The sequence below is a fragment of the Cottoperca gobio genome, chromosome 24 (genome assembly GCF_900634415.1).
Source record: "Cottoperca gobio chromosome 24, fCotGob3.1, whole genome shotgun sequence".
NCBI lineage: Eukaryota > Metazoa > Chordata > Actinopteri > Perciformes > Bovichtidae > Cottoperca > Cottoperca gobio.
Genome location: NC_041378.1, coordinates 11415163 through 11438471, shown reverse-complemented (window position 1 = coordinate 11438471; position 23309 = coordinate 11415163). Strand labels below are relative to the sequence as shown.

The 23309-nt window shown below is 40.7% G+C and overlaps 2 protein-coding genes across 2 annotated transcripts; both read left to right on the top strand.

The window, feature by feature from the left end:
- Positions 1–5503: 5503 nt before the first annotated feature.
- LOC115003478 (uncharacterized) lies at positions 5504–8452 on the top strand. Its single transcript, XM_029425272.1, has 2 exons — positions 5504–5559; positions 6812–8452. The coding sequence occupies exons 1-2, from the start codon at positions 5517–5519 to the stop codon at positions 8200–8202; spliced, it is 1434 nt and encodes a 477-aa protein (XP_029281132.1). The 5' UTR covers positions 5504–5516; the 3' UTR covers positions 8203–8452.
- Positions 8453–9548: 1096 nt separating this feature from the next.
- Positions 9549–22915, top strand: adcy3b (adenylate cyclase 3b). The gene is given in 21 exon segments (XM_029425270.1): positions 9549–10220; positions 11490–11639; positions 12984–13120; positions 13226–13337; positions 13641–13768; positions 14104–14262; positions 14351–14510; positions 14696–14755; positions 14757–14804; positions 14939–15015; positions 15261–15422; positions 15598–15685; positions 15884–16000; positions 18613–18884; positions 19699–19780; positions 19973–20131; positions 20569–20715; positions 21150–21266; positions 21612–21738; positions 21823–21947; positions 22332–22915. Coding segments are annotated over 21 exon segments (3279 nt in total). The 3' UTR covers positions 22512–22915.
- The last annotated feature ends 394 nt before the right edge of the window (positions 22916–23309 follow it).

The following is a 23309-nucleotide window of genomic DNA, read 5'->3' as shown; positions in this document are numbered from 1 at the left end:
TTAATGTTTTTCCACCAAGAGCAGGACTCACACTAACTATGAAAGCAAATTAGATTCTTTCTTTTTCAAAATTAACAGGAAACCTTGCTATTTTCTAGTAGCCTCAGACTTGTTCCTGTTTAGGCTGCTCGTTTTCTGTTGGAACCCTTAAACCGAGTGTGTGGCGCCAGCGACACGTTGCGCAAGTGCAAACTTCTTACCATTGCATTTGTATAACATTTCTATTTACGTGGCTTTGTTTGCTCCCTGGGTACATGGCGTATTAGGGCAATTGAAGGTAAAAACAACAACAACAACAAATTATTTTAATAATGTAATATTTTTCATTATTTAGAAATGTTATTATGTAACTTCAATCTCAGATCATTTGAGTTTTTATAACAACATAATATAGTAGTCTAATGATAAGAAAAATGATATAAGAATTTAAATACAAAATCAATATGTAATATAAATAATAAATACTAATAATAATAATCAAAATAATACAAACAGAATAATAATCAACATTAAAATTCAGGGGAGACAATTGGCCTACATGTTATAAGATGGGGGGCGATAAGGGACCTGGATAATGGATAGGGGGGCACTGGCCCAAAAAAGGTTGAGAACCACTGCACTAATCTGACCGCAACAGAAAGTAGAAAATACTTGTGGATTTTATTATGAAAGGTATGGAGAGGAAAAGTTTAGAGTTACAAGGTTTAAACAGTTTAGATTTCAAGTTCCATGTAATGGACATGTAACTTGCAGAAGCTGTCAGAGTTTCAGCCAAGAGTATTATATTCCACATTTTCTAAATATGTATCAATATTTGTGACACTTTTCTACAGTATGTACCTGTGTGATGTTTAAACAACCTATATTGTGTATTTGTTATGAAACATGTTTTTCCAGAAAGTTACTTTGATAAATGTCAAATGTTGCTCAAATGTCAAACTTAATTACTGTATTTTAAGATATAAATAAATTATGAAAATTAATTATAATATAATGGAGAGATCTCCAGTATGAAGAAGAACCTAATTTCACTGTCAGAACTAGTGTAATGTTTCTTGCTCTTGTACTGACAAAGTTGAAATGATTCAGCAAACCCCAAAAAGACACTTTACCTTACTTTAGCTACTCCTACAGGAAGATAAATACAGCTGTTTAGCTTCTTCATAAGGAGCAGGCTCGCTGGCTTCAGACTGTCTTTACACAGTGAAACTTTCAAGCAACTAGTTGCAGGTTGCAAATTGCATGAAGCATATCTCCCTGCAACTTGACAGTTACACGAAGCAATTAAAAAAAATCCATCTCAGTGTGTCATTGTAACTGACAGCATTGCACTAGGGATGGCCCAGACTGAAATATTTAAGCAAATACTGGATGGATTGCCATGAAAGACTTAACTTTAACTTGTTGCCGTTTGCTAACGCTTTAACTAGCATTAGCACACAATCAATTGAACCCATAGCTAGCTAGCCTGACAACCTGCTCATCATTTTTTAACGGAGCATCGTAGCCAACTTATTTCTTGGGGTATTCATCTGTCGGCTTCACGTCTACGAAATAGTGAAAAACACAGGTCATAAAAATGTTGAAATATGGCAAAGCCTGTATCTACAAAAAAGTACAGTCCCAGTGATTTATAAGCATCCACGAGCCGCTACTCGAAGTCTCTCACGAAAATAAAAGTAAGAATAGCGGCAGAAAAAGCGTCTGCACTGTAACAAAGCAGGAAGTCAAATGCCCCACAACCCTCCTCACTTTATGGTCGTAACATTGCTGTAATTGCGTTCTCCTCTTTATTTAGTTATTAAGACACCCCCTAAATTAATTTCATATCGTAGCTTTTAGTCTGTGGCTAACTAGTTTAGAGTCCCTCTAAGCCAGATGTGGGGATGACAAACCTAACGCGATGACGTCATCCTTGTTTCCATGGCAAAACGGCGCAATGGGATGAAGTCATCATTTTTTTGATTCAAATTTGGAATTTGGAATTTTTTGATGATGTAATCTGTCTCTGATGATGTCATCGTCTTATATCATGGAAATGTATATATCAGTCAGACAGATCTACAGAACCTGGTTACTCTACAGAATTTAATTCAGAGTTAGGCCTACACAAGACAAGATCAGGACATATTAGGTAAGTAAGTAGCGGAGAACGTCTGAGCAGTGTGACAGGGTTTGGAAAAGCTGAGCCATGTGACAGGACAACAAGACTCAGTGAGGCAGAGCGTGGAATGGCTGAGCAGCGTGATAGGACATCAAGACTCAGAGCGGCAGAGTGGGGAACGTCTGAGCGGCGTGACAGGAAAACAAGTCTCAGAGCGGAGAACATCTGAGCAAAGTGACAGGACAATAAGACTCAGAGAGATGCCAGATTACCTGCTGAACCGGACCTTGAACGATGTAGACCTTATAGACCAGGAAGGATGTAGACTCTTACAGGATGTAGACCTTACAGGATGTTTCCCTCGCCGCGCACTGATCATCCTCAGCTCCTCCTCGTCTGGTGAACCAGACCTTGAGCGATGTTTCCCAGGACAGTTGCTGCCTTGCCTCCTCGCAGATCGGACCGTATAGGATCCCTTTTGCTCCTCGCCGCGCACTGATCCTCCTCAGCTCCTCCTTGTCTGGTGAACCAGCCCTTACAGGATGTTTCCCTCGCCGCGCACTGATCCTCCTCAGCTCCTCCTCGTCTGGTGAACCAGACCTTGGAGGATGTTTCCCAGGACAGTTGCTGCCTTGCCTCCCCGCAGATCGAGGAAGCGAGGAACGGCTGAGAAGCTGGACAGGACAAGACTCAGAGCGGCAGAGCCTCGAACGGCTGAGAAGCTTGACAGGACAACAAAACTCCGAGCGGGGATCGTCTGAGCAGCATTACAGGACAACGAGACTCAGAGCGGGGAACGTCTGAATAGCGTGACTGGACAACAAGAATCAGAGCGGGAAACGTCTGAGAAGCTTGACAGGACAACAAGACTCAGAGCGGCAGAGCATGGAACGGCTGAGAAGCTTGACATGACAACAAGACTCAGAGCGGCAGAGCATGGAACGGCTGAGAAGCTTGACATGACAACAAGACTCAGAGCGGCAGAGCATGGAACGTCTGAGAAGCTTGACAGGACAACAAGACTCAGAGCGGCAGAGCATCGAACGGCTGAGAAGCTTGACATGACAACAAGACTCAGAGCGGCAGAGCATGGAACGGCTGAGAAGCTTGACAGGACAACAAGACTCAGAGCGGCAGAGCATGGAACGGCTGAGAAGCTTGACATGACAACAAGACTCAGAGCGGCAGAGCATCGAACGGCTGAGAAGCTTGACAGGACAACAAGAATCAGAGCGGCAAAGCGGGGAACAGCTGAGTAGCGTGACATGACAACAAGAATAAGAGCAGCAGAGTGGGGAACGTCTGAGCAACGCGCCAAGACAACAAGACTCCGAGTGGGGAACGGCTGAGCAGCGTGACAGGACAACATGACTCAGAGCGGGGAACGTCTGGAGAGCGGCAGAGCGGCAAATGGCTGAGCATCATGACAGGGCAACACGACTCAGATGGAGAATGTTTTAGCAGCGTGACAGGATAACAAGACTCAAAGCTGAGAACATCTGAGCAACGTGAGAGGAAGGAACGACTTAGAGCAGCAGAGTGTGGAACTGCTGAGCAGCGTGAAAGGACAACAAGAATTAGAGCGGCAGAGTGTAGAACGTCTGAGCGCCGTGACAGGACAACAAGAATCAGAGCGGCAGAGCGTGGAACGGCTGAGAAGCTTGACAGGACAACAAGAATCAGAGCGGCAGAGTGTGGAACGCCTGAGCGCCGTGACATGACAACAAGAATCAGAGCGGGGAACGTTTGAGCAACGCGTTAGGACAACAAGACTCCGAGCGGGGAACGTCTGAGCAGCATTACAGGACAACGAGACTCAGAGCGGGGAACGTCTGAATAGCGTGACAGGACAACAAGACTCAGAGCGGCAGAGCGTGGAACGTCTGAGAAGCTTCACAGGACAACAAGACTCAGAGCGGCAGAGCGTGGAACGGCTGAGAAGCTTGACAGGACAACAAGACTCAGAGCGGGGAACATCTGAGCAGCGTGACATGACAACAAGACTCCGAGCGGCAGAGCTGAGAAGGTCTGAGCAGCGTGACAGGACAACATGACTCAGAGCGGAGAACATCTGAGCAGCGTGACAGGAAAACAAGACTCAGAGCTGAGAACATCTGAGCAGCGTGACAGGACAACAAGACATTATTTTGTGCAAATTATTAAAATGCTACGTATTATGTTATAAATATGCATATTGACTGTTCAACGGTTGAAACCCGAAATCCAAGTTTGCTATTGGCTGATGCTCCAGTTTTAGTAGTAGGTTAGCTTTAGCTCAAAGTTCAACTTTGTATGTTTTAGATAGGTGGTTGATCAAACATTAACATTAGTTTGGTAGGGCCTGGGCACGAAAGTGCCAGTGCCCAGGATTATTTTTAAACGTATTAAACCCAACTTTACTTTACTTTACTGCACAAACTCTAAAACTGTGAAAACTACCTGTACCTTTAGTCAGACTTTTTGGTTTGACCGTCATCTTTTTTTTTTTTTAAACAAAGTTAGAAACTCAACTTAAAATGTAATTTCTTTATTTGTAATGTATTTTATTTTATGTTTAGATTTAGATTTCTTTATCTTTTAAGAACCAACCATCTATCCAGTTTGTCTGTCTGTTATAACGCTGACAGACGTTCAGATGGCACTCATCAAAAAAAAAAAGTTTAGTTTGGTTGTTTGATGGTAATTATTCACTGCTAAACCCTGGAAACACTGACCAATCCAAGCAGACTGGAGCGTTTTAGACAGAGGGTAAATACATGTATATTTAGTAGTGAGAAATAAAGTGTTTTTTAAACAAGTAAGCATGTAAACATATTCAAGAAGAAACCCAAACAACAAGTATGAACCTGAAAATGAGCACAATATTTATCCTTTAACTACAAGTACAAAAGTATTATTAGCAAAATGTATCAAAAGTAAAAGTTTTTGTTCCACCGTAAAATGGCCCCTGTGACTGTTATATTGTTATTTGGCTTTAAATAGTTAATGCTAATACATCAATTAGCATTTTACGTTTTGCTTCTTTCTATTTTATGTTTTCCATTTGATCAGAGAGGAACTCGACCATAGCAGAGTCCAGCATGAGGTGCACTTCAGACGAGAAGAAGACAAGTCATTTCAACCACAACAAATTATTTAACACTTTTCATATTATCACTTGAATTCGTTTTTTTATAGAACATAATCAAAACTCAAATAATGCATATGTTTCCTGATTTATATTGTAGTTGTGAATATGTGAGCTGTTAACTGGTTAAGCCTCTTTAAAGCCAGCAAAGATTATGAGATTGCTTAGTCCAAACTGAATATGTCAATCATACACAAAAGTTTTTTTTGGTTGGTTCGGCCCTCTGTGGGTGAAAAGTGACATCAAACAGGAAAAGGTGGAGCCTATGTTCTGTGCCTAAGTTTGATGCAGAGGCAGCCACAAGGAGCCATGGCAGAAACAAGCCTGGGTAAGAGGACTTGAGAAATACACTACAAACAATCCAGTTACACTTAAAATGTTTAATACTGTACCAGATATCAATACAGCTGCTTTCATTTGCTGGACAGATGACTCAGAGTTTATATCTGAACAGGATCTAAAAGCTGCAGCCATGTCACAGAGTTGCTGTTGTACCTAAAATAAACCGACAGAGTACAGAGAGCATAGAGGACTATTTTTTGCAGGGAATGAAGTGCACTGACATCGGGTGTGTAGGTAGTGAGACGGTCTGTTGAAATGTTTGTTGTTCTTTCGTAGTTCAGACAGACTTCCTGGTTTTAAGTTTCAGCATGGACCTATTCGAGTGGTTTCACTTTCCTCTTAAAGTGACAGTAGCAGTTTATTGCAAGTGGAGTACAGATGAGATGTGGAAGAAGAAGATCCTTTACTTTAGAACAAGTAGCAATACCACAATGAAAAAGTTCTCCATTACAAGTAAAGGTCCTTTCATTCAAAATGTTGTTGATAAAAGTACAGATGTATTATGTAAATATACTTCAAGTAAAAGTACTCCTGCATCTTTCAGAGTGTTACTATTGGATTTGGATTATTACCGATGCTTTAACATTTAAGCAGCAATTTAATGTGACAGGTGGAGATATAAGTACTTTATATATTTTTGGGTAGTTTAATCTTTAACATGGCATCATATTTTATATTTTGATCATGTATTTTGTTTAAAAAATCCAATTAACTTTACAAGCTTACAAAATTAAGTCTAGTAAAAAGTGCAATATTTACATCTGAATTGGAAATACACTTTTAGTCCCTAGTATGCTATTAAACAATATGATAATAATAATAATGTATATAGTACTTTGCAAAATGAGCGATAAAGTGTTTTACAAAGAGTAGGCATGAAAAATCATAATAATTTAAGTAAAATCTGTCAAATAATGGATCAAATAGGTAAGAATGAAAGACATATATACTACATTTTGTTTAATGCAATGCATCTTTTGTTACGCATCTTTCAAACTACATGTCACAGCATGCAGGAATTTTGTTATAAATGTGTATTTGTTTTAGCTCGCTCCCTCCAGACACTCAGCAGACATTATACAAATGTTTTTACAGACGGTATTTCCCATTGAGGGAAAACTGAACTTCATGTGTACAATTAGTAAAGTGCCACTTTAAATGTAGTGTTTAAGTAGACTTATGGTAGAAGATTTTTCTTATACATTTAAATCCTCATTCCCCCCCCCCCCCCCCCCCAGGTGTTTTTGGTACAGTGAAGACAATCCTACAAAGTGCAGCAGCAGGTTTTGCTTTTGGAGAAGCTGCATCATTTGCAGTTGAGCCCTCACTGACTGAAGATGGCCTCCTGCTGACTGCTGCAACTTTGGCTGCTGGACGAGCTGGCTCCACTGGGGTCGGGGTGGTGACGGCGTGCCTCGTGTTCACCTCACTGCTCGTTTCTCTGGGAAGCGGTCTCCTTCTCGCTGCCATGGTGATGAAGCTGTTGACCAAAGTTGGAGTGAGGTTGCCGTGGTTAGTAGAGGTCACAACAGGAGCCTCTGTTGTGCTAGGTGCTGTCACTACTGGAGTGTTAGCCGGTATCCTTCCACCATGGATCTACATCGCAGCCCAAGGATTTCTGGTCCTTGTAGTCTACTCGTACTCCAATATTAATGACATGACCACTGCTCTGTTTATCATCTTCACCACTCTCTACCTCAGTGTCGTGTATGGAAGAATGGGTATCTTGGTTGGACTCTTCGTCGTGGGATTGACCATCTCTGTGCTTTGTGCCCTTCGAAAGGCTCTGACAGAGAGGATGACACAAAGACCAAAATCTAAAAGCGGATGCCAACTTCTGGAGAGGATATTCTTCTACTCGGTTTTTGTTGGCATCCTGGGATTTTCAGTAGGTTTGGGAGCAGGTGAAGCAGGAGAAGGGGCTGAAGTGGAGGTGTTTTTTATGCTGCAGTCGGTCGTCTGGGTGGCGTTTCTGTGTGCAGGGCTGCTCGGAGCTGGTCTGGGAACAGTGGCCACGGTCGGGCTGGGGCCCGAGGTGGCTGGAAAGGTCGCTGTGGGAGCTGCTATAATATCATCAATTTCCCTGAGAGCCATTCTGCAATCCAGCTCTTCTCTAGGGACCCGAAGCAGCATGGGGGGAGTGTTAGGAGCAGCTACAGCTGCAGGCGTGTCACTCGGAGCTGCAAGCGTTGCAGCGAAACAGGCGTTTGGGTCTAGAAATTCAACTTTTGCAGCTTTAGGTTCAGTTGTTGTCGGTGCAATTCTGGCAATGCTAGGCGTAGCACTGAAAGCGACTCTCCTGACAATGTCAGAACTTCTATCAATCACTATTGTTGCAGTAGTGGCGTTTGCCCTGGGTGCACCAAAGAGCCCGTTCCACACTCAGGTAAATCTACAAAGGGGCCTTCTCACAGGGCCGGAGCTAATTAAAGGAATCGGCATGGAGACGGTCACCGCAGCAGCAGCACCTATCGGGGCCGGGGCACTTGGGGCTGCAGCACTGGGTACCGCAGCTCTGGGCAGGCTGGGGACTGCGGGAGTTCTGGTGGCTATATTGTTGGCTTTGGGAAGTGCTCTTAGTGGCATGATAGGAAAATCACAGCCGACAACAAGCGCACACAGAGACTGATAACCTGGGTTTAGATCTGTCAGAACACAAGGCCAAGTGTGTGCATATGTATGTGTTTGCATTATTGCAAGTCTAAACTGACATAAAAGTAATTTTACCATTTAAATGATAGCTTATTTGAATAAAACATTTTTTTTTACATAAAAGTTACAAGCTTGATCAAACCTGACAATTGTGTCATAATCATGTATTATTGTGGCTACCAGTGTTATAAAGAATAAAATTAATGATAAATGTGTATTTTCTAAAATATTGATATTAGATGATTGTGTCTAGACTTCAGTGTTGCTGAGATGTACAGCAAATCTAGATGGCAATATATTTGTCGCAAGTAGCTATGGTATGGTGAGAAGTTATTTATTTATTTTATTTTGCCCTTTTATTTGTCCCCCATTACCAATAGGCTTATAGTATCCATATTTAACTTATTCTGTTTTCAAAATGTCTTATATTTATCATACACTAACTTGGATTTTTTCTTTTCTTTAGTGAGTTACTTGTTTTTTTCTTTCTTGTTTAAAAGATTGTGCTTATTGAAGATTCAGAAATGAAGTGTCCAACAAAACCCTGATATCTTTGTACTGATACTGTAAAGTAAAAAAAAAACAGTATCAGCTGTAATGATCCCTCTTCCTCACCTCCTCACCCCAGCATCGCCACATTTCCCAAGGCATGATTGCAAGCTGGCAGTTACTTGGTTTCATCTTAGCAACAGTAACAGACGACTTGCTGTTTAGAAAAAGGAGGGGCTGAGTAGGATGAGAGATAAGCAAATAATAACATCAGAAGACTGAAGAACATCTTGGAGTAGAGTCTGTTGCGCAGATCGTACGATAATTAAGAGAAATGTGGATTCATTCATCAAAATAAGATGCCCTTCTGACGACATATACCCTTATTACCCTCTGAAAAGATGATATGTTGCATGCAAATGGATATCCACCTGTGGCTCAGGGTTTTGTTGGTCTACCATGGCAGCACACAGGACTGCAGCAGCAGGAAAGACGAGTGTTTTCACTGAAGCAGCCTGGGGGCAGAGCAGCAGCTCCAAGACTAATCTAAAATACTTAATGGCACTTAATAAGGAATTTAATGGAACCATAGAATGAAGAAACATGCTAATCATTTCAAAAGGTAAGCAAGTTTTCATGGTGGGATGTAATTATTGTCGGGACTGAAATGTTTTTTCCATTTCATGGATTAATTTTTGAAACAACAAAGAAAGTTTGAAAATGTAATTATTTCCAAAAGTAGCACAACGATGGGACGCATGACAACTTGTTCGTGGATTTTGGCATTAATGAACAGTATTAATTTATGAACTAAGAGGATTCTCTTTATTAAACATGTCTCTGAACCGGGTCCACACAGACACGGAGCCGTCTGCAGACTACTCAGTGGAGTATTCAGTGCAGCTTCCCAGTGACCCCGGTCACGGAGGGGGTCGAACCCATGAAGTGACCGTGCTCAGGTCGAGCCGCTGCCTGCCGCGCGCAGTGCGCCTCGCTTTTGCACCAGAATCGTTGGAGAGAATTTACCAGAACTACTTCCGCAGACAGAGACAAGATAACCTGCTCGTACTGGCGATGTTTGCCGCTCTCTTCAACAGCTTCATCATCACCATGTGCGCGGTGGTGTACACGCAGGACAAACTGTCGATGCTGGTGGTCGCGGCTGTGGGGCTCGCGGCGGACGTTGTGCTTTACGTGCTGTGTTGGCTCCAGAAGCTCCCCGCGTCACCAGTCTCGCGCGGAGCTGTGCCGTACATACTGTGGCTGATGATCACCGTTCACGTTTTGTGTTACATGGGTCTGAACTACGAGCGTTTCCCTCAAGGCAGTGATTCTGTGGGCTGGCAGGCCTTTTTCAGTTTCTCCAGCTTTCTGACGCTCCCGCTGGACCTGGTGCCGCTGCTCCTGCTCACGGCCCTCTCCTGTGGGATACAAACACTGGTGCTGGGGGTGACCGTGGCTCAAAGGTTTGAGGATAACGTGCAAGGGGCCATGCTGGTGAGACAGGTAAATATGGCCCCTCCATAAAGTGATACTTGACAAAGCACCTAAAGGATGAGAGAGGACCAAGCATTGGGGAGGATTTGGTGTTTCCAAATTTCAGGGCGGTGATACTCAATCTATGGCCAGATCTGGCCCATGATAGGGGGCCCGTCCACTATTTTTAATTCACAATAACAATAAATTGATTAACAATGTGATTTGTTGTGTACTTTTAATTTAAATAAGGTGCATAATAAGATGAATCAACATATTGTTTATAAAAACCAAAGTGCCAGGAGGGATCCTAAATGTCCCTAAATCCTAGAAACGCCCCAGCATGCACCTGACCTTTGTGGGGCTGCTGAGAGCCCCTGGCTTCCTGTCAGTTTGCAATAGTGGTCCCCGGGACAAGCAAGTTGAGTATCCCTGATATATGGAAATGGACACAAGCCGAAGATGTTGGGAAGCTGTTTAAGGGAATAATACGACTGCACAGGTGGAGATGTGTTGGCCTTGTGTCAGATTTTTGCTTCACAAAAAACAATCACTTCGAAAAATGCAGTTTTTTAATTTTATGCACAAAATGTGTTTTGTGCACAAAACTTTATTTTTAATGCTACAAAATTGAATAATCTTAAATGGAATCACTGATATCATGAATGTGACATTTTGTGAATTTTCTTTATTCATTTTGTAATAATATTTTAATTACACTATGATTATTACAATGTTGTGGCACTAAATACATTCAGTGGCATCAGTCATTCAGCATGACTTCTGTATGTGCCACAAAATGCAGCATGGGACCCATGATGCCCCAAAGTTAAAGTCACAAGTAAAGTCAAACGTGAACTGTAGACAAAAAGGAGAACATTTTGATGAAACAGTTTTGGTTTTACTTGCACTGATGATGACTGATATCTATATATATGACCCATCTCAAGGATGTAAATTATATATAATTAAAAAAGAGAATTTACAGTTTTATACCTTTTACTTTGAAAGTCAGCCAATCAGAACTGAGCCTGACCCTGATTTCTTCTGTTTTTTTTCTCTGGGAAAAAATGCCATCTTTTTTAGAAATGTCTTGCTTTCCTTAGACAGTTTACTAAGTATGTCACTAAAATGTTAAAAAATGTACCTTTACAGTCTCTGAATCCATCGGATTAATCTAGAAACTACAATTCCCAATTTAAAAGTTAAAAATCTGAAAATTACAGAAGAAAATTGTTTACAAAGTGACAGTATGAGGAAACTAACCACCGCACATGCAAACACGCATCCTCTCTTCAGCTCCTAGCCAACGTGATGCTGTACCTGTGCGCAGCCATGGTGGGTGTGATGTCGTACTACATGGCGGACAGGAAGTACAGGACAGCCTTTTTGGAGGCCCGTCAGTCTCTACAGGTCAAACTCACGCTGGAGGAGCAGAGCACCCAGCAGGTAAGTGGGGCACACACACACACAGACACTTACACAATCACAGGTATACTTTGCTTAATGAGATTATACATTTCCTCATTTGTGGCAAACACACACTTACACATATGCACAAACACATCTGTGAGGTAGGACAAGCTGTGCTGCCTAATTACAGCGTGTTTTACTGAGCTCGGGGCTAATAGGTTGATTAGAGAGACTTGTTTTCACCAGAGGAGCCACCGTCTGGGACCTGACACAATACAGATTCAGCGCTGTGATAACAGAACCTTTGTGGGAGGATATCATTGGATATTTTTAAAGCATATTAATTGTATTTGATTATGGATCTTATCTGATTTATTATCTCCTTTAGTACAATCTTCTTTCTCTATAATCTTATGCTGTTTATGTGCATGTAAGTTATTTGTCTTAATTGGCTAGTATTTAGGTTTTAATTAGTGTCTCCTAAATATCAGGATGAAGGTGAAGTAGTGACACACAAATAAAACATTAAAGTGTGAGACAGTTTGGGCTTCAATCGTGGATAAATGTAATTCATTTTCGGTGCAATCAATTGATGAATAAACTTGCAATGATAAAGTGTTCCTCCATAGCCATTTTACGCTACAATGTAGTTCATCTTAAATCCAAAAATAATTATACACATCATTTTTTATATATATATATATATATATATATATATATATATATAATTTGAAATAGTTAAGGAACGAGCCAACTCGCTTCCTTCTCATCTCTTTTGAGAGTTGCACATGTGCAGTACTAACTGCACTTAACTTTAGTCTTTGTTCGTATTTGATACCTGCTGATAAATAAAACTCAACGTTGGACCCTGCTAACATGCCAGTATTCTAAAGTTAATGCTAACCATTACTTTAATGTATTGAAATCCAAGATAATGTAACCTACAGTGTCTCCAAACTTAACTTTATTAATTGAATTCTTCTATTTGATCCACTCTCATTTTCTTTCCATGACTTTGACTGTGACAATTTGCTGGAAAAAAGACAGCAGACTTGTGAGAGGTGGTGGAAAGATGGGTGGGGGGAAAGGTAGATATGTACATGGAGAGACAAAAAGACAGTAGATGAAATTCCCAAAGTGGCTTAGCGTTCGGGGGCTTGGCAGCAGACAGGGAGAACCAGCCAACCATTCCTATTGGACCAGTTGACAGGATTTCATGAGAATCCCTTTACGGCCTCAGTCATGCTATGCACGCACACGCACACGCACACGCACACGCACACGCACACACACACACACACATGGGACAAATTAGTTATTTGTGTCAGTGCTGAACGTGACAAACCTACCGTTCTGTGTCTCAACCGTCTCTCCATGTAGGAGGAGCTTTTACTGTCCATCCTGCCCAAACACATCGCTGACGAGATGCTGCAGGGCATGAAAAACCAGGCCGATCAGAGCGAGGGCCAGCAGCAGCAGTTCAACACCATGTACATGTACCGCCATGAAAACGTCAGGTCGGGAATCACAAAATCAGTTCCTTTTTTTTGATGGTCATTGTTACGGAAATGTTTTTACAGCTTGTTAAATGTTACACTGCGACCCCTTCACTTCTGTTCCAGTATCCTGTTTGCTGACATAGTGGGCTTCACACAGTTGTCCTCAACATGTAGCGCTCAGGAGCTCGTAAAGCTGCTCAATGAACTGTTCGCCCGCTTCGATAAACTGGCAGAAGTGAGTCTGTTTTCTCTCCACGTGCTTGTTTATTTTCCTTGATTTGACAATATACTGTTTGGTATACTGTTGGTAGGAGTACTGGTGTTTTCTAAAGCTGATATATAATTTATTTATCTATTATTATTTAACAAGGTCAAGGGATACGTACACACACGAACAAACACACACGTAAGGGAACATAGCAACAATACCACCAGATTTATTAAAAGACAACAAATTAGAAGAAAAAAGGATAAAATAAAATATCTTTCTAGATATTGCCAATGTTTTGCTTCCGACACTCCTCTTGCTCTCTTGCAGGAACATCACCAATTGAGGATTAAAATCCTCGGAGACTGTTACTATTGCATCTGTGGTCTTCCTGACTTCAGAGATGACCACGCTGCCTGCTCCATAATGATGGGCCTCGCCATGGTAGACGCCATCTCGTGAGTAGGGATTTTATTTTCATAAAGAATACAACATGCATGCTACAAAAGACATTAAAAAAAGACATGGCCATAAGTAAAGGAAAAGGATAGGGATGATAGAGGTAGAGGTGGTATCATGGTCGGTTTATTTGTATATCTCGTGTATAAGACAACAGGGAATAAGTTTACGCAAGAAAAGGAAGAAGTGAAGTCTAAATCTGTATATCAGGTATGAATATGAAGAAGCCAATAAGACATGAAAGATATTACAGATGGAGAAAAGTTGGACTTTTTGTCACAGAATGACTTCAAAGATGACAACAGAGGTCCTCCACTTTCCCCTCCTGCTCCAGGTACGTGCGAGAGAAGACTAAAACCGACGTGGACATGCGCGTGGGCGTTCACACAGGCACCGTGCTCGGAGGAGTGCTCGGGCAGAAGAAGTGGCAGTTTGACGTCTGGTCCACAGATGTCACTGTAGCCAATAAGATGGAATCTGGGGGCATTCCTGGGTGAGAGAACAACGTTTTATTTCACTGTCAGAGGGAGAGATCACATTCTTTCATGCCCTTTATTTCAAGAGGTTTGTGTGCTACACAGGAGAGTGCATATTTCCCAGACCACCAAGGACTGTCTTCTCGGAGATTTTGAACTGGAGCCGGGGGATGGCGGAGATAGGTGCGAGTACCTTCTAGAGAAAGGCATCGACACTTACTTGGTTCTGGTGCCCAAACAGGTGGTGAATGGGCTCCGTGGAAATGTGAGTTACTGTCTTTCAGGGAAATTATCATTATATTTATCAAAAACTTTGTTTCGTCATTTAGTTTAATAAGTCACAGACGTAGATTGAGCTTGAAAGTATTTCCTGTTTTTATAGAGAAATTACATTTTCTATTTACATTTAAATCCCTTTAACATATTATTTTCCTGCTTCTTTGCCCTCAGAAACCAGGCACTTTGTCCAACAGAAATTCAAACCAGCTGATCAACACTACAGCGACCAATAGGGAACGCAGCCTCACCCCAATCCACGGCCGCTGAGTCTATACAGGAGGTGAATTATGATAAATGTAAACCATAAACTCAGGACTTAATATCAGTACACATGGGCAAAGAGACATTGTTTGAAAAACTACTTAAGTAATCTTAACTATCCGATCTCTCTTTTCACGATGATGACAACATCAGGGGAACAAGATGGCCGAGGAGCAAGTGATCAACAGACGACTGCAGCAGGAGCTGCTGGAGAGAGAAACTCAGCAAATGTAAGAAGATGAGACAAATAACAAAAAACAGACAACAAAAGAGTTAGAAGGACAACATGCAATGTTAAGCCTGAGTTTGCAAATTAGACTGTTAAAGTAGCTGGGATTATCAAGAATTAAGTAATATGTGTGCATAAATCTGTCCTCAATTGTTGTATAACCCACCTCAAAGGCTTTTCTGCCCGTCTTCTGTTTGTCCCCCAGTGTTTTTCCTATATTGCCACATCTCTGTGTGTTCCTCACAGAATGAAGGATCACCAGATCAACCCTGTGTCGTTGCGTTTCCTGGATGGGAAGTTGGAGGAACACTACTCCTCAGAAAAGGAGAAGCGAAGCGGAGCGGCCTTCTGCTGCTGCATCATCGTGCTCTTCTTCATTACAGCAATGGAGGTGTTCATAGACCCACTGTGAGTTCACACATACTACTTTGTCTTACTACATGCATCTAATACACACTTTATATGAAGACCAAATGCATGGAGATTTTTGAAAACGCTCTTTGGACATGTGAATTCATACATCGTGTCTTAAAAATGGCAGAGTTAGACCAAGAAATTGACGTAAGGTGTGTTCTTGTTGCAGGTTGGCTGTGAACTATGTGACTCTCACAATAGGAGAGGTATTGTTGCTTATCCTCACAGTGTGCTCCCTGGCTGCCATCTTCCCCAGGGTGAGAAAAACAAAACTAGTATCCATGGTTGTGGCGATGGGAAACACAATTTGTTCAACATTTTCAATCATGTCCGATGCAAATGTACACAGTCGAAAAGGCAACTCTGATTTGTATAATTTACTTTGTGACACCAAACTGAATCTTATAAAGTATATTGAGACATTACATGAAGTAAAACGTGTTGTTTTATCACAGATGTTCTCCAAGAGGTTGGTGTCTTTCTCAATGTGGATCGATCGCACACGGTGGGCCAGAAACACATGGGCCATGGCGGCCATATTTGTTCTTACCATGGCTGTGATTGCTGACATGGTACGACTGCAAAACACTTTTGATACAACTCTGATACTGTGTGTGTGTGTGTGTGTGTGTGTGTGTGTGTGTGTGTGTGTGTTAGGGATGGGTGATATGGCTAATGTTTTCTAGCATCAGCTATATCTTGTTTAACACAAAAATGACATACATTGTGCTTTTGTAAAATACATTGTTTGGCTAATCCAAGTGAATTAAAAACCTGAATAATCCAAAAATCTTGAATGCTGCCATCACAGTACATATCATTATATCACCCAACCCTAGCGTGTGTGTGTCTTTCTATTTGTGTGTTTCCACTTTGTCCTCATCAAACTATCACTGCCTTTTATGTGTCTGCATACATGTTCCCAGTGGGGTCCATTAGCTGTCTGTCTCGCTGCTTGCTGGCTCATTTGTCTCTGCCCCACGGGAGCAGCCTGTTACACACACAACGCTGCCTTCGAGGTCTGACAGGAATAGAGCACGCTAAAGTGAACATTCATATCTCTTAGCTGTCATGTGGAAGTCACAGTTGGACAAAAATACTTTTGGAAAAAAAGAGGCAAACATGTTTTACTAGTCGTATTGTTGCCATTGTTATGAGGTTATTTTGAACATATAGTTTATACGGTATAACCAAATGGACAAAACTGTATACACTAAATGTGCTAGCATAATTTTTATTTTTTTATTTGACTCTATATGTTTTAACATGTCCTAGCTATATAGAAAATACATTTTCAAAATCTGTCAAAAACGTTTGGCTGAAAAATGTGTTTTTACTTATCATACTTATTTAGTCTTTGGGCACATGAGACTACTTTTTTTCCTATATATTTAATTTCAACGGTAGTCCCAAATCTAGTGATGTGTCCTTCCGTGTCGAGGCTTCGAAGTGTGTGTCGAGTAATCGCGGAAGATTTTTGTGAAGCGCGTATCGATGCTTGTGTTGATGACGTATGTGATGACGTTCGAAGCGGGTTTGGCGTGCGATTCGAAATATAAGGGGGAGCGAACCGCAATTGAGCCCCCTCATAATTTGTGGACTTCCGACTCAACACTTTATATAACCGCACATTTGTGGGTTGTTGTCGTAGTATGCGGTATTGTGTTTGTATTGGATCATTATGGAGCCAGCCAACTAGCAAAACAATTGTTATGCACGCCAGCATCATCTTCCCTGTGAGCAAGTAAAGATACCAAATCTAAATCTGTTGAAAGAACAATGTACATCCCACATATTAAGACCAGCTCCGGTGGCGCAGCTCGTAGAGCAGACGTCCCACTTTCAAAGGCTTGCTGCAGCGGCCCGGGGTTCGAATCCAACCAGTGGCCATTTGCTGCATGTCATGCCCAACTTTAAATCTAGCCATCTAAATCCAATCTTAAACTATACTATCATTTAAGGCGTAATAAGCCCACATTTCTTTTCCCAGCACTCTATTCTCAATAACACGTACACACAATCATCAATCTTTATTTTTAAATAGAACATGATATTCAGTCTTAGATGTGTGCGTCAAAGAATGTTTAAGGCAAAGATACTTTAAATCCACTGCAGCCTTGCACTTCGCCAGAAGCTTTGAGTAATGAACCCATTTTCAAAACAATTGGCTGAAGTGGTTCAGTGCTTCACAAAAGCTTAATTTGCCCATCACTAACTTCACACACCTAAGCCATGCCATTATAATCACTCTGCCGGTTTTACATTTATTGTCCACTTGATGGCGCACTAGAGCAAATGAAGCTTTGGCCCATGAGTGAACCAATTGGATGGAAAGCTTCAATGCTTCATGAAGCTCCATCTCTCCATCACTACCCAAATCCCATGTGCCCAGAGACTAAATATAGTATGACAAGAAAAATGGCAACAATCTGTCTCGGTGGGGAAAAGGTGAGGACCCAAATGCAAAACGGCAGACGAGGAGGTTAACAAAAAGAGGGCTTTATTCAAAAAGCTTACCAAAAAGTATAAAACAAGGCCAAAAGTAAAACTGCAAAAACACAAACCAGGCTGACACGGGGAAGCACTAACGTAACGAACAAGGGTGACACATGGATGACAAATAGACAAGGAACACAGGGACAGACAGGGATATATACACACAGACACTAAACGAGGGAACGAGACACAGCTGGGAGAGAAAGGCAAATACACAGGAGAATCAAATCAACAATCAAAGAGGGAGGAGAAAGCACAAGGACAGGAAGTAAACAAGACATGTACACACAGGGGAGTGAACATTTCAAAATAAAACAGGATACAGAAAATCACGATCATGACACAATCAAGTATTTGCTACCATTGACATATACACATGTATGCAGTGAAAAGAAAAAGTCATATGGAAGGCATTTAATAAACACAATGTAAGAGTTGTTCCTCTTTTTTTTTTTTATCCTGACCTGAGCTATTGATAAAAGTGTGCTTTTTCATGTGATGTAAAAATGTCGAGGTTGTACTGTTAGATACTTGCCCTAAGTATGTCCGTATCAGATTTAAAGACTTTCGACCGATCAGAAGAAATATTGTGGCATTTTCCCTTATCATACTAAATATAGTCTGGGCACAAAAAGGGCTATATAACAGCCGTTAACTGACAATGTCTCATGCATCTCTGATATTGCAGCTGAGCTGTGTTCCACCGTCCCTTCAAGTCTTCAACAGCACCTCCGGACCCGTGTGGGAGTCACTTGGTGACCGAAGCTGTGCAGAGAATCCAAAGCATTACAGCTTCATGGCTGTGATGTCACTGATCGCCACAGCCATGTTGGTTCAAGTCAGCCACCTGATTAAACTGGGACTCATGGTGCTGGTCGTCACAGCAACTGGAGCCGTTAATATCTACAGCTGGCGGGACATTTATGATCTGTATGACTATATACAGTTTGCCTCATACAGGTGAGAAATGGGTAAAACTGATTATTGTACGGTGTGCTTTTATGTAACTTTATTGAAATTACATAGATAAAGACCAGACATTATAAGCAAAAAAACTTGACTAGTGGAAAGAAAACATCTAAAATACACATTTAGGTGTTTATTTTACTATCTTTGTCTATTTGCATCTGTAGATTTCTCCTAAATTAACCAAAAGTTCAGAAAACTTATAATACACAAAATAATTGTCTTAATGTAAGTAATCAACTGAGGAAGTTTCATGGTGATATCTGTTAGTTCATTTTACCCTATTCACTTAAAGTGTTTCCTCAAAATGTGTTTTTTTTACACCAAACTTTCCAGTTTCATTCTTATCTATATACTGAAGGATTTTACAGAGGGGTTTGTTCAGATATCATTCAAAGCCTGATTTATATAACATGTTATTCCTAAAAACATGGCGAAAATTGTGTTATTTTTTTATGGCTGTTGACAGTTTACAAGTGATACAAAGAGATATCTAAAATCCCCTCTGTAAAAACCTTTTTACTCTGAATATGTCAACAAAATGAAAAAGGAATCCAATATTCAGATTTCTGTTCTGGAAATGTATGCACATTAGCACATATTTAATAAGATAATGCCTCATTTTCATATTTAAATGTAGAATTTCTGAAAAGTTGTAAGTAAGTAATCAACTGAAGAAGTTTCATGGGGATATCTATTAGTAAAAATGTTCACCCTATAGGAAGCCAATAGAGAAAGATTCTGCTATCTTAAGTTATTTTTGTTGTTTATAAAATGCAGTTGACATGTTGTGACATCTTGTTTCCAGAACATCCATAGTGCCTTCCAAGTACCTCATGACCATGATGATCATTGTCATGATGATTGGCTTCTACTTCTTTGCCCGCCATGTGAGTTACTGTCTCCTGTACACCCCTGACTGTATCACACTTTGCTGACCCACAGCCTGTCGGAGCAAAGCTTCCTGTAACAGGGCCAAGCAATTATAGAATTTTTATAATGGTGTTTTTTTTTCTTCTCCAAATAATTTACTATTTAATCTTAATATTATATGATTTTCATTCCCTCTGTGGTGTGTGTAGTTGGAGCATCAGTCCAGGAAGCTGTTCCTGTGGAAGATGGGTGTGCATGACCAGAAGGAGAGGGTGTTTGAGATGAGACGCTGGAACGAAGCGCTGGTCACCAATATGCTGCCGGAGCATGTGGCCAAACACTTTCTGGGCACTAAGAAGAGAGATGAGGTAGATGAGCGAGTGCCAAGTTACAGTATGATTAAGAAATGTGGGTGTTTGGGGGCAGTGAGAAAAAAGAAAAGAGACATGAGTGAGGAATGTCAATAAAGGAGGAGGAGGAAGGTCATGATTCAGTTTACACCTTCATCAGGAAGCAACAGAAAAAAACACTCTTAAGCAAGTTATTTTAACTTTGTTAATTGCATCATTAAATTAATGAATATTATTTTATTTTATTCAAAACACTTTATTTATGTTCCTCATTTCAATGCAATTCATTGCACATCAGTGCCATCATGTGGTCTATTTCAAAACTACAGCTTTCCTCTAGTGTATTTGAATAATCAATGATAATGAGATTTTCAATGAATAACAACGTTATCAAAGAATCAAATTAGCAATATAAAATCAGAACAAACTAACATCATGTCATTTGTCATTTGTAGGAGCTGTACAGCCATTCTTACAATGAGATAGGCGTGATGTTTGCTTCCATCCCCAACTTCTCTGATTTCTACACTGAAGAGAGCATCAACAACGGCGGCATCGAGTGTCTCAGAATTCTCAACGAGATCATTTCAGACTTTGACAGCGTGAGTCTCAGCGGCGTTTTTTTTTTTTTTTTTTACAGCTGGTTCATAATGAGGACTAATGGTAAAATGCTCAGGTTTTAAATGCCTACAGCAGGGGGGGTCTTCAATGTTTTTCGGGCCAAGGGGGGGTGCGTGGCGGACATTTCTTTTAGTTTAAACCCCTCTCCTTTCCTCCACTCTGTCTCTGACTGTAGGTGTGTGTCGCCTACCTTCGCGAAGTACAGCGGAGGAGGGAATGTGAATAGCAAAGCAAAAACATTTTTTTTTTAATAAAAACATTTTTAAAAAAGAGTTACATTTCCTTTTTTTTATTGCTTTATCTACAAACAAATTTTTGCGACCCCCCCTGCAGTACCTCCGCGGACCTCCTGTTGAAGACCCCAGGCCTACAGTATGACTCCCTATGACTAACTGATGTCCACTTCCTCCACCAGTTACTCGACAGAGATGAGTTCCGCTGCATCACTAAAATCAAGACAATAGGAAGCACCTACATGGCCGCATCAGGACTCACTCCAGAGAGCAACATGAACAAATACAGTAACCGCAAGGTGTGGCAATTTCACTGCTTATACCTTGTTATTATATATAAGTATACAAGGTTGGGTCAGATCGTTTGTGTAATGTAGTTACTGAATACAAATTACATGGCAATTTTGTAATTTGTAAAAATCCATTGGATTACAAAAAAGTGATGTAATCTAAATACTTTTTGATTACTTCGAAATGAAACAATGAAAAATATTGCACCTCATACTAAAAGAAATTGACGCAGTCACACATATTACATGTAATCCGTTACTACCCAACCCTGCAAACAATCTGTTGAACCATTTTATGTTGACTGCTGCTGCACATGGTGATGATAGTAAAAGAATTGTGCTGTTGTTCCACAGCCAGAGGACCAGTCTCTGATCGAGCGCTGGCAGCACCTCGCTGACCTGGCTGACTTTGCCTTGGCTATGAAAGTCACCCTCAACAACCTCAACAAACAGTCCTTCAACAACTTCATGCTCCGAATCGGTCAGTGTGTGTGGCTGTGTGAGCCTGTCTGTGTGCACATTTTGCAAGTGTGTATGTTCATGTTTCCATGTTGATCCCCTTCAGGTCTGAATAAGGGGGGAGTTTTGGCTGGAGTGATTGGAGCTCGGAAACCTCACTATGACATCTGGGGCAACACTGTCAATGTGGCCAGCAGAATGGAGTCCACCGGAGTGATGGGAAACATCCAGGTAGCACAAACACTAAAGCACAACATATTTGAATTTTTCCTGTTATTATTTGAATTTACTCTTTTATTTCGGAATATTTTACCTGAGGAACTTCAACTAGAAAACCCACTGCTCTATTTCAAATCATCTTTGGCTTTTTCTTAATTATTTGATCTGTTACTTATTTTATCTGTTCTTTTATGTATACTTTTATTTGGTGACTGTGATTTTGTATTGGATTGCACTTCTGATTTATTTTATTTTTCCTTTGTTTGTAAAGTACTTTGTAATGTTAATTTTGAAAGGTGCTATATAAATCAAGTTATTATCAATATTATTATTTATTATTATTATTTCAAGGCCATTTTTTACTTAATTTCTGAATTTGTCCATCTCTGCCATCAGGTGGTTGAGGACTGCTATGACATCCTGAAAGAGTATAGTTTCCGCTTTGTCCGAAGAGGGCCAATATTTGTCAAAGGGAAAGGGGAGCTGCTAACGTTCTTCATGAAAGGAAAAGACAAACCCAGCAGTAATGGCGGTCCAGTGACTACTGCCCTACCACACCAAGTTGGGGACCTATGAATATTGTCACCTGGTAAAAAGCCATTAAGGATAAGCCTGAGCAGAATTCCCACTGCTCGTTTTCTCTCAAATACACAGTTACTTACATAGATCTTTTTCATAAGCTCTGTAGCAATGTAAAGCATATGCTGTGAAATGACATTTCACCCACAAAGGAATTCAAAAACAGATACTGATTCTGTATAGTTGTACATAATTCAGGGATCCAGTTGACGGTCACACAGAGCTCCTGCATGAAATATTTTATCATGTTGTACTTGATTCATAGATTGCTATGAGAGTTACAAGCTTGGTACAGACACATAAAGTACTTGGTGGTTTTATCTTAAGCTCAGGTTTTGTATAATAATATAGCTTAATCACACTGTATTTATACTGTGTTAATAAAACATGTTTGCACTACATTTTTGAGATTACTTTGTGGATTTTGCAGTTTTAAGGATTATTCCAATCTGGCAAATTGAATTAAAAGAAATACCAGTGGGGGTTTCATTTTACAGTTGCTGATTATTTCCAGACATAAAGAATTCAAATAAAGAGAAAATTCTAATTTTTAACTTAAGTGATGATGTCAGGCACACTTATAAAATGTGAAGTTTCATTTAGTTTTGTATTAAAAATAAGAATAAATCATCTGTGCCAAATGTCACTTGCTCAATGTTGGTATGCTAATGTTACCATGCTAAAGATATGACTGTTACAAGTCAAAGGCTGGTAACAGTGCTGGATCATGTTTCTGACCATGTGTTACTTGTGTATTCATTCATATGCATATGGTAGCATAAAGCATTTAATCAG